We start from the raw sequence: 20,909 nt of genomic DNA on the forward strand, positions 1-20,909 counted from the left end.
TCTTTATCAACTGAACTTTACACACACAAAAGTTATTGTGTATAGTGTTTTTCTTGCCTTATGTACCTCTTGTTTTTCCTTCTCATTTCATTCACCTGTTGTTTCATGTTGGCTTAGCATCCATTTCTTTACTCAAAACTTCTCCTCTTTGCCTTTTTCTATCCTTTATGTGAGACAATGAGGAAGAAAGACATTCATTTTCAAGTTATAGAAAAAATATCTTAGTGCTAACTGGAGTCTTATCCATTTAGTGGCATGCCAAAATTGGGCATGGTACTTTATTTCATCCTTTCTAGAACAGGCTTTTTCTCCCTATTACTGACATAAAACTGACAGAAAACATTTCTGAAGTTCCATTGCCAACTTCTGGCTAGAAACTTTAGGGATATGTATTTCCTGAAGATAAATAATCCCCTTGTTCAGAAGGCATTTTTTCACTAACCTATCTGAAATGCTTAATTCAAAAGTTATAGGGATGCCCAAATCCATTTGGGTGGAGAAAATCCAGAGATGAGAGGATGACTCCAAGATTACACAGGAGATGAGACAAGAAAATTCACCAGGTGTTCTGGCTTAGTTATTAATGTTTGGTTTTATGACTTTGCTTCCTCTACTCAAAGATTTTAATTTTTCATCACTTCTTGCAAGATAGAGCTCAGATTCTTCTACTTGGCAGCTACAGGCATCCATAGTTTGATCGTGTCCTGTCTCCCACAGCTTATTTCCTATCCCTCTCCCTAAGTGAGGGAGAAGGAAATGGCAACTCACTCCAGTATTCTTGCCTGGAGAATCCCATGGACAGAGGAGCCTGGCAGGCCACAGTCCATGGGTTCGCAAGAGTCAGCTATGACTTAGCAACTAAACCACCACCATCACCTCCCTAAGTGAATAAGCATAAACAACAGCTGTCATGGATGTATGGTCTTGTAAAAGCTGCTCAACAAATACTCTTAATTCTTACATCACCCTGCAATGTTTATACTATAATCTCCAGTTTACTAGGGATCTGAGACTTGGAGAGTTAAAAAATATGCTCTAGGACACACAGATGCAAAAGTAAGAGAACCATGAATCAGACCCAGTTCTGTGTGACTCCAGTGGTCACTGTTTTCCTTTGACCTTTTACTAAAGCCAAAGTGATCTTAAGAAAGTGCTTTTCAATTGGCTTGGAAAGCCCATCTCCCTCGCTTCTGTTTTTAGATCTAAATCAAACCCATCCTGAAGAACCCCACCAGAACCTGCTTTGTTCATAGGATGCTTCCTAACCACCCCAGATGGAAATGGTCTCACCTGCCAGGTAGGAATCGGGAGCTTTGGGCTCTATGCCACTCTCCAGTGTGTGATTTTTGAGTAAATCATTTAATTCCAGCTTGGCACATGCTGCAATCTGACCTCTAGAGTTCCACTCTGTTAAAAATTTTAGGATTCTGAATTTTAGGATTCTTTTAATTTCTTGTGAGATAAGAACACTAATGTATCTCTTATTTGAATATTTGACTTTGACTCCTTCCTTAACACAAGGCTCCCAAATCATTTGGAAATCCTAAGTGATAAGAGCTCTAAGAGAATTTTTTATTCTACTGAGCTGACTCTGGGTGGACCCCTAGATGGAAATTTTCACCAGAAAGACCAGGCCATGATTAGAAGCTTGGAATTTTCAGCCTTGCCCCATCCTCCAGATGGGGACAAGGGCTGGAAATGGCAGTCATAGTTGGCCATGCTCACATGAAGAAATCTCCATAAGATCCCAATAGCACAGGGTTCAGAGAGCTTCTGAGTTGGTGAATACATCCACACCAGGAGAGTGATATATACCCCAATTCCATGGGCACAGAAGCTCCTGCACTTGGCACCTTCCAGACCTCACTCCGTGTTTCTCTTCATCTGGCTTTTCAACTGTATCCTTTACCATATCTTTAATAAACTAGTAAATGTAAAAAAAAAATAGGATTCTGAAGTTATATAATGTATATAATTTCTTGTATGCATTAAGTCCTATACCTCTGTGCCTGTCTCACCCCCATTTCCCAGTGGCTATGTGTGTGTGTTAGTCGCTCAGTCATGTCCAACTCTTTGCGACTCAATGGACTGAGCCTCCATTGAGGTCCCTCTGTTCATGGGTTTCTCCAGGCAAGAATACTGGAGTGGGTTGCCATTCCCTTCTCCAGGGGATCTTCCCAATCCAAGGATCAAACCCCGGTCCTCCGCATTGCAGGCAGATTCTTTACCATCTGAGCCAAGTGCAGTGCCTTATGCAGAAGGAGTGGCATACAGATGGTATTGTGGACAACCACATCTACTCTTCAGTTCTATCACACTCCCTTTTATTTGCTTGTCTCTTTTATTCACTTACTCATCCATTTATTTATTTATTACTAGCACAGACTTTTCCTATAACTTCCAGGATACTTCCTGAGATCTTCTAGAAGACTCATCTCCACTTTTAGGCAATATAGTTATTGCCTAAAATAACTATAGTTTGGGCAAAATTATTGGGCAATAGTTATTGCCTTGAGGGTAAGAACTTTTCATTTTTTTATACTCAAATAAGAAACCAAAAGGAAAAGTCACTTTGAGAATATGAGATTTCAGAAAAAGAAGTTTGAACAAATACCAATAAACAGTTTGTAACATTTGCAGTGTCACGGTTTATTCAGCATTTCATCAGTCCTTGTGCACCTGTGCATACTAGCCTATAGTTACTGGCCTGTATAGAAATATGGGTGGCTACCAAGTAACTGAAGTCACCAGGTTTCAAGTTTGGTTTCAAAGGACTATCGTCTTCTGCACCATCTTCAGTGACACTTGTCCCCTTTGACTCCTAAAATTTTGGTTCTTGCAAGTTCTCAAGCATTCCTTTTAGGAGAAAATGGTTCTGTTTATCCATCAGCAGACACCACTGGGAAAAATAGATATCATTGTCTTCCCCTCGTATCCCCCAGAAAATTCTCGGACCCCAGTTTTCACCTGTCAGGCTTCCCCGGTAGCTCAGATGGTAAAGAGTCTGCCTGCAATGCGGGAGACCTGGGTTCAATCCCCAGATTGGGAAGATCCTCTGGAGAAGGAAATGGCAACCCGCTCCAGTATTCTTGCCTGGAAAATCCTATGGATGGAGGAGCCTGACAGAATACAGTCCATGGGGTCACAGAGTCAGACATGACTGAGTGACTTCACTCTCTTCACCTATCAGATGTTCATACTAACTGAAATTTGAAAAGAAAGGAAAAGGTGAGCATGCTCAACATCAGAAGGTCTACAGTTTGAACAAGGTGACCTATGTCTTCCCACTATTTTATACATTCAACAAACATGTGTTGGCCCCTCCTGAGTGTTTGGCACTGTTCTTAGACCCATAACTAAGTTCTTTCCATGGATAGTACACCATTTCCAGAGGTGTCATTGTTGACTTCGAATTGCCAAGATAGTGAGATAGAAATACTGTTTAGCTATTGGGTTGAACAACTTTCACAAGCACATACCACTGAACATAAGTTCAGACCCTGAAAGAACTTGAGCTATTTCTCAATAAATTTGGTTTGGGGCATTAGGGCTTTTAAGAAAATTTAATCCAAAGTTATTGAACAATCAAATGTGTTAGGTAAAATTAACTATTGCTGACTAACATCATTTCCTTCAGAGATGATAGATAAGTGCTATTGTGAAGACCAAATTCAGTTGATTGGTAGTGACTGCCTGCAGACAGAGTTCTGGTTCAGCAGGAAAGAAAGTGCTGTGATGGATTAGTCATGTCTGCCACTGTCATGGGAGAGAAGAATGCTGAGATATGTGCTATATAATTGCCATCTAGGCTGTTTCTTTCAAAGGACCCATCAGTAAGCGGGGCAGGGGGTGTCACATTCAGGTGAAAACAGGGCAGACCCAGTGGATTTCTGTGACAGTAGCTGCCTCCTTGGATGCATTAGATCCAAACCACCAAATGACTGAAAGGATTTTGCAGAATCAGGGCACTTTGGGTGGTTTTAATTGTCTGAGCTTTGTGGCCATGGTGGCTGACAGGTTCTCCTTTAAAGATAATAAATAGCTCACAATTGCTTTACTTTGGAAAGTGCTCTTCTGCCCTGGGACTCTGTAATAACCAACCGTGGAAAAGGAAAGGCCTGGGGATTTATGAGATGTCCCAATTTACAACCATCTGGGAGAAATACAGCAGGGCGTTGGTACATCAGTGTTTTAACCAGAGTTAATCCATCATTGCTACTGTACAAACCCTCTCTTTCCCTCTGCTTAAAACTATCACACAGATTTGACCCCAGACTTCACCAGGACGGGCCAGAAATCGTGTTTTAAAGCATGTAATTCAGAAATACAGTCAAATTGACCTTTGGTTTACTACACTGTAGGGGGTATTTTCCAGGTATGAGAAATTTTAAAACCTACTAACGATAAGAAGAAAAATGAGGTATAGTCTCTTCCTTCAAAGGGAAACCAGTAGTGAATACATAATTTCAGGACACTCTGGGAAGTGAAGTCCTTGAAGTGATCCGACAAGAGCAACAACATGTTTGTATGCACAGAAAACAGTGGTATGCTAAATCGTCTCTTTGCTTGCCCTGCCCCCAATTATATTGGTAACTCACACCCATGATAGCACTTATTGAGGCCACTGTTATTTTTGTTCACATCTATTTGTTCCTCCTGACTGCCTTTGAGTTCTGTAAGAGTGAGCCTTGGATCTAGTTCTTTGTGTTTCCAGCACTTCGGGACTGAATACATGCAGCTGACTCAAACTACCTGGCAGTTAGGACATCAACCCTCTGCACCGTCAAAATTCCACATATGATACGTAGTTTGGGCATTTCCTTTGTAAGTGTGGCTCCACATCTAAGGATTCGACCAACCCTGAATCATGTAGCTATAGCATTTCCTTTGAAAATAATCCACAAATAAGTGGGCCTGCATAGCTCAAACCCATGTTGTTCAACAGTCAACTGTACTTTTAAAGCTTCTAATGCCATACCCGGAATTGACAACTCATTAGATAAAATTTAGAAAATAAAAGCATATTTACTCTTCATATGTTTTGTTGATGATTCAGCTGAATCTGTTTGGAAAGTAAAAGGCATTTCTAAATTTCTCAATGAAGAATGGTCCACTTATAATATCACACCGTAAACTATAGAAACAAACATTTGATATACCATTTGCTTAAAACTGTAAAAACACAAGAAAATATTACATGTTATTTATACATACAGGCATATGTAGAATTATAAAAATATCTACAGAAAGAATATATCTCTGGCAAGGGTAGAATGAGGTATGGCATTTTATATCTTTAAAAAAGACATCTAAAACAAAATGTTGACACAAATAAAATTAATATGGTGGATGATGAAGTATCTGCTGTAGTATTTTCTGTTGAAATATTTCATAATTTTGAAGCTTATAATTACTTTTTTAGTGAAATAAGACCACTGAGAGGGAAAAAATATCACACTCTTAATTTGATGAGTACTGAAAAGGAAATAGTATTTGGAGAAGGACGACAAGAAGATTCCCTCCTATATGTCAGAGTTTACACCAGTGGGCTCTGCTGCATGGCCATGCCCCTGCGCAGTTTGTCTGCTGAGGGGCATCCACCAGCACGTTCACTTTGGTGCACGGTCCTTCCGGAATGACTTGTCGAAGCAGTGATCCTCATGTCTTCAGAGTTCGGCAGCCTTGCCTGGTGGCAGAGCTGGTTTATAGAAGCCAGACCTTGCCTTTTCTACCCCATTTCCCCCGTGTTCTTTCCTGAGCAGTCCGCTTATGAAAAGTTTATTCAATCTCCCTTCCAGAGGGGTGGGTTGTCCTCTTTCATTTGTCACTATTTAATAGCTTATGCAAACCTACTAGGAGAGCCAAATGTGGGAGGCTTCAGGATTCACCCTCATTTACAGTAAGTACACAATGCATTTACAGTAAGTCTTCTCCATAAGAACCTTCAAAGTTGTGAAATTTCAAAGATGTGAATGTATGTGCCATGAATATCTAGCATGAGTGAAATGGCATCTTGCCTTCCATCTTCTATTACTGATGATCCTTCAGCTCTACCATCTTCCATCTCCTTTCCCTCCTCCAGTCATTAACTCTTCTTTCCTGCTCACTCTATGCCAGCCCCTGAATGTCGGCTGTTGTACTATACTATCCTACTTTTCAGGGTACTTTATGGCCTGAAAACCAGCCCCATTGGTTTCTGCTTCTCTCACCACACATGGTCATGCATTTTGACTGACTTACTTGACATGTCGTTTATTCAAAGCCATGGAATTAAATGCCACCCACTAATGTGATTGGCAGGGACTTTGCTTGCCTGAGGCAAGCATCCTCAGACACTAGTGAAAATAGCTCCCTGCTGTCCACCAGGGCCTTCAATTAGCTAACCAGCAAATCTAGCCTGATGGCTGTATTAATCTGGCTCCCTGTTTCAGTGGGGAAAAGAAGCCTGGTCACAGGACTGTTTGCCTCTTGCTCTCCCCTGCTCTAAGGGCAGGATGCAGAGGGAAGGCATTAATCCCAGCCCTCACCTCTTCTGCCTCCTCTTTTGAACTGGCTCCCTGTGGATGCTGAAGAAACTGAGAAGGATGTTTCTTCCACATCCATTGTTCTTCCACAAAGCCAGCACTAATTGATTTTGAGATGAATTGCTAGTTGAAATGTTTTTTTTTAATAGCTGTAAAAGTGCCTGAAACCTTAAATTAAAATGCCTTCTTGTGAAGAGCAGGGCAGCTGTTAGTGCCTGTGTCTTCATCATCAGATGTGAAATCACCCAGTTAGCACCTGCACGGAACCACAGATCAGACATCATTTAATAAGTTATTTGGGGCTGATGGCAAAGCCCTCAGAGCTCTTAGTTTGGATATGATCAGATTCTCAGGATGATTGAACCTGTCTGAGCATCACTACCCCCTGCCATCTGATTCCTACTTTATTTGTAGTTGAACTAGGGGAAGTTCTGAGCAAGGAAAAGGCAGTGCCAAGCAGCTAGCTCCGTTTCTAACAGCTCTGGTGCCATCTGCTTTGCTCTCGGGGTGAGTTTAAAAAAGTTATTTTTCATAGTGTCTCTAATAATAGCCCTCCATCAGGTTCCCCAGGCCCGTCTGGACACTACCAACCACAGGCTTGCTCACTCAGTGTTGGCACTCAGGCATCTGCCATGTATCTGGAAATGCTGATACTGATTGCTGCCCAGGGGACTGTGGGCTTATTGGGAAGGCGGTGGCTGCCCTTGCTACAGTGGGTCCCTGAGCAACACCTGAGCCCAGGTAACAGATGCTTGCACCATGGTGACTAGGGCCACCTCAGTGAGAAGCAGCCCAGGGAAAATTACCCAGCCCCCGAGTGGGGTGGCATCAGAGAGCCCTGTCCAAGCCTGCTCAGAGCAGATGCAGTCTCCTGATCATCTCTCTTACTGTCCCAGGTGAAAGCACTCACCCTCTCCACACTGTAGCTAGTACCTGAAGGCCAGCCCTTAGGGGAACTGTTAGAGCCCTTGAGGGCTGTAACAAGCCAAGCTGTGGGTTCCTCATCTGTAAGTTGAACGTCCCTTTCTCTTTTTCCTGAAATGGCAATCATCATAGCTCCTTCCTACCTTCTTAGGCCTCCTCATTTAAGACCAGTGGCCCTCAACCTCAGCTGAACTTTAGTGCCTCCTGGGGAGCTTTGTGGAAAATGCAATGGCACCCCACTCCAGTTCTCTTGCCTGGAAAATCCCACGGACGGAGGAGCCTGGTAGGCTTCAGTCCATGGGGTAGCTAAGAGTCGGACACGACTGAGTGACTTCACTTTCACTTTCATGCATTGGAGAAGGAAATGGCAACCCACTCCAGTGTTCTTGCCTGGAGAATCCCAGGGATAGGGGAGCCTGGTGGGCTGCCATCTACGGGGTCGCACAGAGTCGGACACGACTGAAGTGACTTGGCGGTGGTGGCGGCAGCGGGGAGCTTTGTAGAGTGTGACCAGTGGGTTTTCAGTGTGTGAAACCCATTCCCAGCTAGATGAATCAGAATCTATGGGGGTGAGGCCAGCCAAAGGTACATTTTAAATTTTGTTGTAGACTGAGAATTGGGAATTACTGATTTTGAGGCTGTTTCTTCTTTTAATCATTTGATGAGTCCATCTGTCATATATTAAACAGACCTTTTGTCAATTACTATGTGATTAGATCATGCAGACTCTAAATATACAAGAGTCATCACCAAGAAGGACACAGCCCATGACATTATGATACAGTCCTATGAGGGGAGAATAGGTGGTCCAACGTTGCCTTTAGCGAGAGGGCAGCAGGTCAGAGATGGATTTCTAGATTTGAAGAATGAACAGGTATTGGAAGGAGGTCATTAGTCACAGGTGGGAGGAAGTAAGCACAAGTGAAGCTACAGGATGAAGTTCAAGGCACTGGGAGAATCTCAGTGTGGCTGGATCATGGAATCTGAAGGGTGATACAGTGTAGAAGGCATCGGCTAGAGGGGAGTGGAAGGCAACCATGAGGGCCCTCGTGGTCACGCTGAAGGAGCCAGTCTTCACCAACAGGCAGTGATGAGATTACCTTTTGGAAATAATCCAGCCTCTATGTAGGGGGGCTGGAAGGGGCAGAGTTGAAGCCAGAGGCTGTTGGGAAGTCGCATCAGGTGATGAGGCAGGGTTCCAGGGGTGGGTCAGGGAAGTCGAAGAAAAGAATAGATATTTAAGAGGCGAATGAGCATCTCACACTTCTGAAAACTATAATCCTCCTAGCAAAATACCCAACTTTCATGAACATTAAGGTTCCCCAGCTCAGACAGTTCCACCATTTGGATCATTGCTACTTTGTTTTTCATCACTCACCAAAGACATAATGAAACTCCAAGATGCAATACCAGCACACTACAGATACATGGGCCCCTAAGAACAAGACTGTCAGCAGTTTGCATTCCAGACTCTGATTTGGGAGGAGTCAAATCAATGGAACATCCCAGTCTTCAGTGAACTCTTCTTATTCTCAGCTCCTGGGTTCATATCTTGGCTTTTGAGTTGATGCATAGTAAGCCTAGTGTTTGATGGATTCAGAAATGCTGTCTTAGAGAGGTCTGGTCATGGTGTCCTCACAGCCCATGTTACACACAGCTCAGAATTAGGTCATTGACACCCCCTCTGAGGGATGCTCACAGGAGCTCAGAGAGCTATTAAGACCCACTGGAGCATCAGAGATGGGGAGAAGCTAAATAGCTTGCTGGTTCTTATGATTATCACATGCCAGGCTTAGATCATGTCCTCTATGAAGTGCAGAGACACTTTATTGCATTTATTAATGAACAGACTATTTCAGATTCATCTGGTATAATTTGAGGACATAGAATGAAATTGAGGATGGGCTGGAGGTTGCACACCAGCTGAGCTGACTTGTGATTTCAGAACAGTCTCTATTCACTTACATTAAGCCTGATCCCATGGGGCCCTGGAGAGTCAGACCCATCAGCAGGGGCCTGCACTGGTCCAACCCCAGTAGGAGGTGTGGTAGAAGGAAGCAAGGATGGGCCAGAGTGTCTTCCAGTCCGTGAAACCATTCTGAGGGAGAGCTGAGAACACTGTTTAAAGAAACAACTCTTTAATCTGTCTGAACCAATTCTATTCAGTGCAACCTAAATATAATCTTGAATTGCCCTGCACATGTTATGAACCCCCTGGGTTGTCATGAGGATTTTTGCATGCTACAAGGAAGATTTTTTTTCCTTTGGATAAGCTGTTATTAGAATGGTGATTCACAGGAAGCCTCCTAGTGATGAGTATAGTGTAATGGGGTAAATATTGTGCATCTTCTAATCCTAACTAGAGATATTCACCTCCACTTTATAGACAAGGAAACAAGATTCAGAGAAGCTAGAGCAATTTGCCCAGTTAAGTGAGTGATGGAGGCACTGTGAAATGAGCACTGCCTAATTCTAAAGCCAGGTATTTTTCTTCTATACCAGGGGTTAGCACACTCCCACCTGCAGGCTGTATACCCAGTCTACCAGCTATCTTGTCAAATGAGGTTTTATTGGCACACAGCCATGCTCATCATTTCTTATTATCTGTGGTCACTTTCATGGCACCACAGCAGAGCTGGGTAGCTACTACAGACACTATATGGTCCACAAAGCTTAAAATATTTCTTATCTGGCCCTTAAGAGAAGTTTGCCAACCTCTGCTCTAGATCAAACTGCCCCAAGATAAATACAGAAAAATTAAATCCTGCTCCTTGGGCTAAGAAATCACTTTTATTTTTTCTTTCTTTCATTTAATATATTTGATTTATTGTTGTTCAGTCGCTAAGTTGTATCCAACTCTTTGCGACCCCATTGACTGCAGCATGACAATACACTTGATAGCACTCAGCAAAAGTCTTGTTTGCTTGAACTGACTCAGGCAGTCCATTCCCTACCTATGGCAGAACTATAAAGTAGAATCATCTCTAGTTTCCAGAAGCTATCCTAAGTTTAAAGACCTCTAAAGGATGGAGGTCAGTTGACAGCCTACATCTGGTTCAGTAACTGTCCCTTCCAGGTAAGTCACCAGTTTTCACCCTAACTTCTTGAACTTTTTCTAGGCAAGGCCACTTCTCCCCACATTCTAACCTTGGAGAGTAGCCCCCTAGAGTGAGTCCTAGTCTCCAGAAAAGTATCCTGCTTATACATGGGTACCTGGGGTCTTCCTTCCCCTATACTCCTCTCCAGGTGGAATCCCTCAAGTTTTCTGAGCCTTCTGTTGTTTTATGTAAAGAAAATTTCTGGGAAGAAAAATGGTTCCAGTCCTAAACCCAGCAATGAGAACTCTCCCTCATGAGTCATTTTAAAGCCAGACCGCATTGGCATCTGTCTTCTCTAAGACAGCCTTTTCTCTTCATCATGGAGATAAATCCATTTAACGGGCACCACTGGTTGGGTAATTGTATATTTGTAAGCATCCCCTTTAGTGGTATACTGCCATGGCTTCTTCCAAAACCCTTCACTCAGCTTCAGATCAGCCCCCTCCAGCTCACCTCTGAAAGAAAGCCCAGAACGACCTCTGGAACCCCAAGACACCATCTCAAAGCCACAGACATTATTCCTTAGGCTGTGGAAAAGTGCTCTCTGAGAGGTGTGTTAGCAGTCTTACAGTTGTGTTAAGGTTGCATTTGTTTAATTCTATAGATGAACGGTAGAAGCCTGAGAATCTTCAGTGTTGAGCCTATCAATCATTACAGTCCGGCAGATACTTGTTAAGTACCATGGGCCACAATACAAACAAGAAACAGTGCCTGCCTTCCAGGGATTTACAATCTAGATGGGGCTACAGATACACTAGTCATTAACTTCCTTGCTTTATAGACATATGACAGGACTCTCTATCGAGGCCACACTAAAGGCTCAGAAGTGGTGCTGGACATCTGCTGAAATCAGAGGTTCTCACACTTGAAGGTGCATCAGAATCATCTAGAGCAGCTATTAAAACGCTGATTCCTGGGCCCAGCCCTAAAGTTTCTGATTCCATGGGCCTGGGGTGGGCCTAAGAAGCTGCATTTCTAGCAAGTTGCCAGATAATACAGATGATGTGGTCTGGGAATATTTTTATAGGAGAAACCTCTGACATAATTTCATTCTCAGAAGGTAAGGGGACTCACATTTGTCATGAATCTAGTATGTTCCATTCACTGTGTCAGATGCTTTGCACATAGTATGTTGTTTAGATTTTACAACAACCCTGTGAACTCTGTACTATTATTTCCACTTCACAGTGAGTAAACTAAGGCTTGAGAAGGGGAACTAGTGTTTGCTAACTATCTGCAATATACCATGCAGAGTTTTAGGCTTTATCTCATTAACAATAAACAGTGTGTGTGTGTCTGTGTCTGTGTGTGTGTGCACGCGCGTGCATGCACACGCGCTCCGTTGCTGAGTTGTGTCTGACTCTTTGCAGACCCATGAACTGTAGCCTGCCAGGCTCCTCTGTCCATGGGATTCTCCAGGCAAGAATACTGGAGTGGGTTGCCATTTCCTACTCCAGGGGATCTTCCCAACTCAAGGATCGAACATGCATCTCTTGCATCTCCTACATCGGCAGAAGGATTCTTTATCACTAACGCTCTGATGAATCTCAAATGATTCATTCTCCCAGTTTACAGATGATGGAAATGAGTCTGGGAGGGATTGACTGTCTTGAGGAAGTTGGCAGCCTGGTTTCAAAATTGTGTGTGTTGAGCTCTAAAGGCTGTGTAGCTGCCCTGCAACCAGTATCCATCCATTGGCTGAAAACTACTAACGTGAACTCCAAAAGCATATTTTCTCTAATACCTGAGTCATGCACTGCCTACCTCCTGCCTTTGCTCTTGCTAGTCCCTCTGCCTGGAGGGACATTTTCCTCTTCCATTACATCGTAACTCCCATTCATCCTTCAAGTCCCAGCAACAGTCTTGTCTCAACCGTGTAGACTGCTGACATCCCTCCTTTCCCCAACTGGCCCAGGAAAAAAGATACCTTTGTATGTGTCCCAATATACATTACTGAATTCCATCACACCACCCAAAATCCTCTGATGATTTATCATTAGTAATAGAAAAAAACAATCTGCATTTTTCATCTTAGTAAAGCCACCTACCATCTTCCCAGCCTTACCTCTCAACTCCACCTCATTTCTCCAATTAAATGAAACCACCAGCCACTCTTCTCCACCTAGAGCTGTTCTCTCCTCTCTCTGAGCTTGCCTCATGCCGTTTCTTCCACTGAGACGGGCTCCTTCCCTGCTCCTCCTCATGTCCATATCTGACCTCTCCTTAAACCCCAGCCAAAATCTCCATTCTACACCCTCAGCCCTCTGGCACTTGAGAGGGGCTCAGGAAATATTTGAGGGATGAATATCTTGCCCATGCACCACTATGACATCACGTCCTCTCTTGGAAGATGCAGATGGAGTTGCAAGTCTTTCACTTTCCCAGGCCAGGAGCTCATTCCACACAAGAACTTTCACTCTTAGGGCCTTTTACATTGTAGATGCTCAGAAGCAGTTGTTGAATGAATGGATGAATGATGCTGGATAAAGATGTAACTGGTGTGTCAGGGTCAAAGAGCTGATGAGACCAGGAGCACACAGAGGCTCCATGGATCAGAAGCTCATTGCAGTTAACAATAATGAAACCGGAGCACCGTTAGACTGCCAGCATGCTTGATTCTATTCAGGGATACCCAGCACTTACACCTTTAACCCACTCTGCCAAGGAGCCAAAAGGTTTTCTCCATTTAAAGTACAAGTGTCTTGTGGGACCCCCACTTCTTTTGTAACATATGATGTTATTACAGTCAGTGTGTGCTGGGAAAACTCCAGAAACACACGGTTCAGACCACAGGCACGGTTCAGACCTTGATTAAATAATCAGTCAATACCAAATGCAAATTCTAAGAGTATGTTTTCTTTGATGTCTGTGGCAAAGCACATGTTGTAATTAAGAAGTTTTAAGTTCATTGATTTGCTCGTGCCTCTGCAACACCATTGTGGGTTTTTCAGAAAATGATTAAAGGTTTCCCAAAGAGGATGGGGTTAAAGATGGTGGTTGTGAGTATCCTGATTTAAATTGCACACATAGAGCACTAACAGAGACTTCACATCATTAATTCTAGTTCTTGTAGAAGGTATGTTGCAAAGGAATAGAAGGCCGTTTGACCCCTCTGACTATTTTGCCCCTTCTTAAGGAAACAATGACATCTGTCGCTCAGGTCATTGCTCTTGGACATAGAACAATGGCCAGTGCCAAGCAAAACTGTGAGGTAGGCAAAACCAATATTTGGCTGCTGTTTTATCCTGTATACCTACCACTTGCTTCCCTTTTCCTGGGGCCAGTGCCATCCAGACCTCTTCACCCTTATCCACCTACTCTTAAGAAAAGGGCTATATTTTCTTCAAACTGAAGTGTAAATGATTGTTGGGGATTTAAAGGATTGTTCCACTTATGGCTGCTTACATCTAGCAGGGATCAAAGTCTTAAGCAGGAGAAATGGAATTCTAACAGTGGATTTTAAGTGCAGAGTATAAGTAGAAGCTGAAGAGTTTCCCATACTTGCATAAGGGATTATCATCATTTCCATGCAAAGGTACAACCATGAGCGTATAAATGAAGATGATTTTAACTTATTTGTTTTCAAAATAGCTTTATTGTTCCTACCCAGTGACCTTTTCCTATTTTTTCTCCAATCTGGAGCCTCTTAAATTGGTATACCTGCATACTTCATTGCTTATGTTCATTGAGATCTTCGGTTGAAAGTGACAAGAATCCCATTCAAACCATTTCCAGAAAAAAAGGCTTATGTAATCAAACCAGCAAATACCAGGGTTGAACTGACTTTGTGGTTGGAGAAGACGATGGCACCCCACTCCAGTACTCTTGCCTGGAAAATCCCATGGACAGAGGAGCCTGCTGGGCTGCAGTCCATGGGGTCTCGAAGAGTCGGACATGACTGAGCGACTTCCCTTTCACTTTTCACTTTCATGCAAGGAAGAGGGAAATGGCAACCCACTCCAGTGTTCTTGCCTGGAGAATCCCAGGGATGGGGGAGCCTGGTGGGCTGCTGTCTATGGGGTTACACAGAGTCGGACATGACTGGAGCAACTTAGCAGCAGCAGCAACAGCATAGCTTCATCATTGGGTTTCCCCAGTGGCTCAGTGGTGAAGAATCTGCCTGGAATTCAGGAGATGCAGGTTCGATCCCTGGGTCAGGAGGATCCCCTGGAGGAGGACATGGCAACCCACTCCAGTATTCTTGCCTGGAGAATCCCATGGACAGAGGAGACTGGCAGGCTACAGTCCAAAGGGTCACAAAGGGTCGGACACAACTGAAGCGACTTAGTACATGCACATGGCATCACCATTATTAACACATTCTTTGTCTCTCTCCTTCTCTCTCTCTCTCTCCACCCCCGCACACACACGTGCACGTGCTTCTAACTTTCTTGTGTCTGATTCTACTGGCATCGGGCTCATTATCTTCCACTCTGCCATATGTTAAGGGACATTCTCACAGTTCTCAATTTGAGGCGAAAAGAGCACACTTCAATTCTGCCTCAAGTCGAGTCAGAAAAGTCTGGGAAGGATGCTGATTGGTCAGTTCATGCTGCATACCCTCTTACTAGCATTATCATTGTGTCTAGTCACACGTAGTCTAGTGACTGTCATCTCTGGCAGCTCCTTAAGAAACTTATGAAATAAGAGAATCTCCTGGCCCTCTGAGCCTGTTTTCTCATCTATAAAATGAGAAAAGTGGAGAGAGCTGTTAAGACTCCCCCAGCATTAACCTAATTCTATTTTAAAACCTCTTCATTTTTGGTGTTCTAGTTGCTACATCTTTGTCTCTCTTACATGTCCTACCTCCCGCTAGAAGGTCAAATAACATTAGGAGATGACAATTACAACCTTGGCTCAACTCTGAGTTTCTCTAAATGAGGAAAGGGACAGCTCCTGCAGTGCCCCTCACATGAAACTACAAAGTGTTATAATTCAGCCTTGACCATATTTAGCCACCATTTATACTGCAAGATATGAGATGGTCACAATTTCAAAATTTGTGAAGCATCCCAAATTTAGCATTTTGCCTGAGTAAAAAAAGAAGCAGATCAGGTGGAAGGTCAACTGGAAATTTTCCTCTCTTCCGTTACACTGGGGGCATGAAACAATGTTTATGTAACTGGTTCCAATTCAGACATAGCCCAGGTTTCAAGCAGTTAAGATGTGGTAGTTTCCATATTATTTACCTATTTCAACATCACTGAATATGCATACTTCATTCTAAATTCATGTGACATTCTCTTCTTTGAAATACCTTCCCATCTGCCAACAATGTTTATCCATCCATCTGCTCTGTCACATCCACATTTCAGCTGTCATAATCTTTGCTCATCCTGGCTCTCTTATTAGAGCCTTAGTTCACACAAGGCAAAGAGCATGCCTTCAGTTCAGTTCAATTCAGTCACTCATGTCCAACTCTGCAAGCCCATGAACTGCAGCACACCAGGCCCCCCTGTCCATCACCAACTCCCGGAGTTTACTCAAACTCATGCCTATTGAGTCAGTGATCCCATCCAACCATCTCATCCTCTGTCATCCCCTTCTCTGCCTGCCCTCAATCTTTCCCAGCATCAGCGTCTTTTCAAATGAGTCAGCTCTTGGCATGAGGTGGCCAAAGCACTGGAGTTTCAGCTTCAGTATCAGTCCTTCCAATGAACACCCAGGACTGATCTCCTTTAGGATGGACTGGTTAGATCTCCTTGCAGTCCAAGGGACTCTCAAGAGTCTTCTCCAAAACCACAGTTCAAAAGCATCAATTCTTCGGCACTCAGCTTTCTTTATAGTCCAACTGTCACATTCATACATGACTACTGGAAAAACCATAGCCTTGACCAGACGGACCTTTGTTGGTAAAGTAATGTCTCTGCTTTTTAATATGCTGTCTAGGTTGGTCATAACTTTCCTTCCAAAGAGTAAGCATCTTTTAATTTCACGGCTGCAGTCACCATCTGCAGTGACTTTGGAGCCCCAAAAAATAAAGTCAACCACTGTTTCCATCTGTTTTCCACGAGCACTCAGCAATGTTTGTTATGTTGATTTCACAAATAATGCTTCTCGAGCAAATTTTTAAGCTGTGGTACATATACCCAATGGAGTATTACTCAGCCATTAAAAAGAATACATTTGAGTCAGTTCTAATGAGGTGGTTGAAACTGGAGCTCATTATACAGAGTGAAGTAAGCCAGAAAGAAAAACACCAATACAGTATACTAATGCGTATATATGGAATTTAGAAAGACTATAACGATAACCCTGTATGCAAGACAGCAAAAGAGACACAGATGTATAGAACAGTCTTTTGGACTCTGGGAGAGGGAGTGGGGGGATGATTTGGGAGAATGGCATTGAAACACATATAATATCATATAAGAAATGAATCACCAGTCCAGGTTTGATGCAGGATACAGGAAGCTTGGGGCTGGTGCACTTGGATGACCCAGAGGGATGGTATGGGAGGGAGGTGGGAGGAGGATTCAGGATTGGGAACACGTGTACACCTGTGGCGGATTCATGTTGATGTATGGCAAAACCAATACAATATTGTAAAGTAATTAGCCTCTACTTAAAATAAATTTTAAAAAAAGAAAAAGAAAAAAAATTAAAATTTTAGTAAAAGCACATATTTAAAAAAAAAAAAACATGTTTCTTATTAACAGTATGTAGTTGGGTTTTTAGAAAATCCGTTCCCAAATCTCAAAAAAAAAAAAGTTTCGATCAATACAGTCTGATTGGGACATCCCTGGTGGTCCATTGGCTAAAATTGCACTCCTAATGCACAGGGGCTAAGTCAGAGATTCCTGATCAAAGAATTAGATTCCACATGCCACAGATAAAAATCCCACATGCCACAACTAAGACCCAGCACAGCCCGATACATAAATAAAAATATTTTTTAAAATGTAGTCTGACTTATGGTAACCCTAATAACCAGTGGAATTACACTGCAGAGTAATCCAGCCATCGCCCCAGAAAGTCCCATGAGTCACTGGCCTGGAGGACAGTTGCCTTCATGCCTTTCAGTTCAGTTCAGTTCAGTCGCTCAGTCGTGTCTGACTCTTTGCAACCCCATGAATTGCAGCACGCCAGGCCTCCCTATCCATCACCGACTCCCGGAATTCACCCAGACTCACGTCCATTGAGTCAGTGATGCCATCCAGCCATCTCATCCTCTGTCGTCCCCTTCTCCTCCTGCCCCCAATCCCTCCCAGCATCAGAATCTTTTCCAATGAGTCAACTCTTCGCATGAGGTGGCCAAAGTACTGGAGTTTCAGCCTTAGTATCATTACTTCCAAAGAAATCCCAGGGCTGATCTCCTTCAGAATGGACTGGTTGGATCTCCTTGCAGTCCAAGGTACTCTCAAGAGTCTTACATCAGTGTTATCACCAGCAACCTCTTCTTGACAAGGCAAGCATGGCACACAGTCCTCTGAGAACAGTGTTGCCTACTGGATAAAGCAGATCCATAGTGAATGATATAGATCTGTCATCCTTCACATTTTCTTCTGAAGTTTCTCAAGATTCCTACAATTAGATTTATTTCTTGTGATAAAATACTTCTTGCCTCATAGTTCCTATGAAAATGCAAATAGATTACCTAGTAGTGGGCAGTCTTACTGTGGGCATGGATTCTTAAAGGTTAGAAGGATATAAGGAAAAATAAGGGTTGATAGCACTTGAAAATAGACAGACCTGTTTGTCTCCCGGCCACCTATGACTCATCTTACCCTTGGTTCAGCCGTGTTCAGTTGACTAAAGGAAAATGTGGTTGACATGGGATTCCTGGTTACACAAGGGCAGGGCAAGCAATGTGCATGCAGATGACTAAAGAGTGAGCTATCAGACATCCCTGAGCTGAGGGGACTCATGGGCTTATGGGTTCCCCCAAGGCTTTGGTTTTTCTGAGGGCACATTTTGTTTTGCTACCAAGAAGGATTCATTTTCTTGTTCTGCCTCTCAATGTCTGTGGACCCCAGCAGATCACTGGACGGGTCCTTATTTGTAATAGGACAGCTGTGCTAGAGACATCCACTTGGAGAAAGCACCCTGTACCATCAGAGAAGGGCAATGCCATTAAACAGAGCTCAGCTGGTGCAACAAGCTGTCCAATGTGTGGAGGACATTTCATCTGCCTAATATTACTTGAGGTGGTGAGATTTTTTGCCATCACCTGGCCATCACTTGGGCTTGAAAGTTCTGGTTGCCACGGTCTTTTCCATCCTATAAAACTGTTACTTCTGTTCAATAACATTTCATGAAATATTGACATTTTGGTGGGAATAGCCAGTGAGTGGGATTCCCTGGTGGCTCAGGTGGTAAAGAATCTGCCTGCAGCACAGGAGACCTGGGTTTGATCCCTGGGTCAGGAAGAAGCCCTGGAGGAGGGCATGACACCCCACTCTAGCATTCTTGCCTGAAGAATCCCATAGATAGAGGAGTCTGGCGGGCTACATTCCATAGGGTTGCAAAGAGTCAGACACGACGAGCAATTAATACTTGTTTGTTTGGTTTTTTTTCCCCATCAGTGAGCAATTACTATCTACCGTACTTGAATTGTTGAATGAATAACTGTTTAGAAGCCATAGGAGCATACTGAGATCACAGTCATAATGATGGGCTAGGTGGTACCCCGGGGCTGTTCAACACTCAGTGTGTGTTCTGTTCACCATACAGGTATCTTAGATCTCAACTAGATATGTGTGACCTTAGAGAAGTTCTCAATCCTTCTCAGTAACCATTTTCTTATATATTTTTTAAATGTTGCACTTTATATTATAGTTGATTTACAGTGTTGTGTTAGTTTCAGCTGTACAGAAAAGTGATTAAAGTGATTAACTATACATATTCATATATCTATTCTTTTTCAGATTCTTTTCCCAATATTGAGTCCATTTTCTTATCTTTAAAGTACTAGTAAAAACATATAGTTTACTGTATTGAAAAGAGGATTAAATGAAATGATGAACAGCAAAGTGCCTGACACCGAACCTAGCACATAATTGAGGTGCACTGGTGATCTACTCTTATTTTTAAGTTGCAGATGACCCCAGAATGTTGGTATGAAGACAGTAAAATACAGCATTTACAGTCAGCCCTAAGTTCAAATCTCAGCTTAACCACCTACCCATCATCTATAGAATTTTGGACTAGTTAAAGTTTTCAAAGCTTCAGTTTCTGCATATAGGAATAATGATGATACCCACGTCCTGAATTAGAGTAGATTAAAAGAAAGAATACATATGAAGTACCTTTCATAGTATCTGGCTCATAGTAGGTATGTTATCAAGGGTAACAATTGTTGTTAGCATCTATAATGGAGGATTTGAAAGAAAGAAGCTGCAAGGTTACAGTCTCTTGGATGCCTCTGTGTGTTTTCTGGTCTTTTCCTGCTCTAGATATTTGGATGAAGATGAATCCACATTAATAGAGGCAATGGTTAATTGCCTTTGTGGTCTGGACCTGTCCCGCAGCAGCCAATTACCATATTCTTCTTTTTCCTTGAGGCTTCCAATGGGATGTGTCAGCTCTAATTCAGTAGACCTCTTTTTTTAGTGCCCGGCTCAGAGAGGCAATACCACATGCACATTTCTGGCTATATCATCTGTATGAACACTCAGACCTTAACTACATGGCAAAAGCAACCCAGGAGGGACGGGTGTAGGTATTATTTCACATTCACTTGAACCAGTGCCAACCAAACTTCCACAGTTAATTGTGTCTCAGAGAGTTTCTCCTGGAAAAAAATAATGATTATGCAGACTTCTAGCTGTTGCTTAGACTCCTTTTTCTCTTGAGTTGCATTGTCTACAGTCATATAATATATCAAGCAAATAAATAGGTATACACCCTCCCACCCTAAGTCTCCCTCTCCCTTCCCAATTCAAAGTTAGTCAATCCACCTTTTCCTTGCAATTCCAGTAGTATAGGAGGAAATGGAAGCTGTATATCATAGCAGTTGACTCTTTGGAAAAGCACACTCCAAGTTGGGGCCAAAAGTGCAAACGAAGGGAACCGGGGGCTAGGGAACCATAATCTGTGGAAGATTTTTCTGAATGGGTAAGGTCAATCCCCAGGAAAATTATGGTTTTCCTTCAATCTCACAGGTAATGCAGGTGGTGAAGGAACAGGTTATGAGAGCTCTTACAACCAAGCCTAGCTCCCTGGACCAGTTCAAGAGCAAACTGCAGAACCTGAGCTACACAGAAATCCTGAAAATCCGCCAGTCTGAGAGGATGAACCAGGAAGATTTCCAGTCTCGCCCGATTTTGTAAGTTACCTCTGACCCCTGCCTTCTCAACAGCTCTGACGCACCGTTTCTAGAGTGAAAGCCTATCACCCAGCTGGGCTGTGTTGCATGGAAAGC

At 43.0% G+C, this 20,909-nt stretch overlaps 1 protein-coding gene across 8 annotated transcripts in view; it reads left to right on the forward strand.

Moving 5' to 3' along the window:
- The window catches only part of ELMO1 (engulfment and cell motility 1), a 582,500-nt gene that overhangs the window by 520,878 nt on the left and 40,713 nt on the right, over positions 1–20,909 (forward strand). For all 8 annotated transcript variants that reach the window (XM_015469368.3, XM_015469370.3, XM_059885500.1 and 5 more), the window contains one exon: positions 20,650–20,813. In XM_015469368.3, coding sequence (XP_015324854.1) covers positions 20,650–20,813 — 164 coding nt within the window. The remainder of the gene's footprint in view (positions 1–20,649; positions 20,814–20,909) is intronic.

This window comes from Bos taurus, chromosome 4 (assembly GCF_002263795.3).
Source record: "Bos taurus isolate L1 Dominette 01449 registration number 42190680 breed Hereford chromosome 4, ARS-UCD2.0, whole genome shotgun sequence".
NCBI classification, from domain to species: Eukaryota; Metazoa; Chordata; class Mammalia; order Artiodactyla; family Bovidae; genus Bos; species Bos taurus.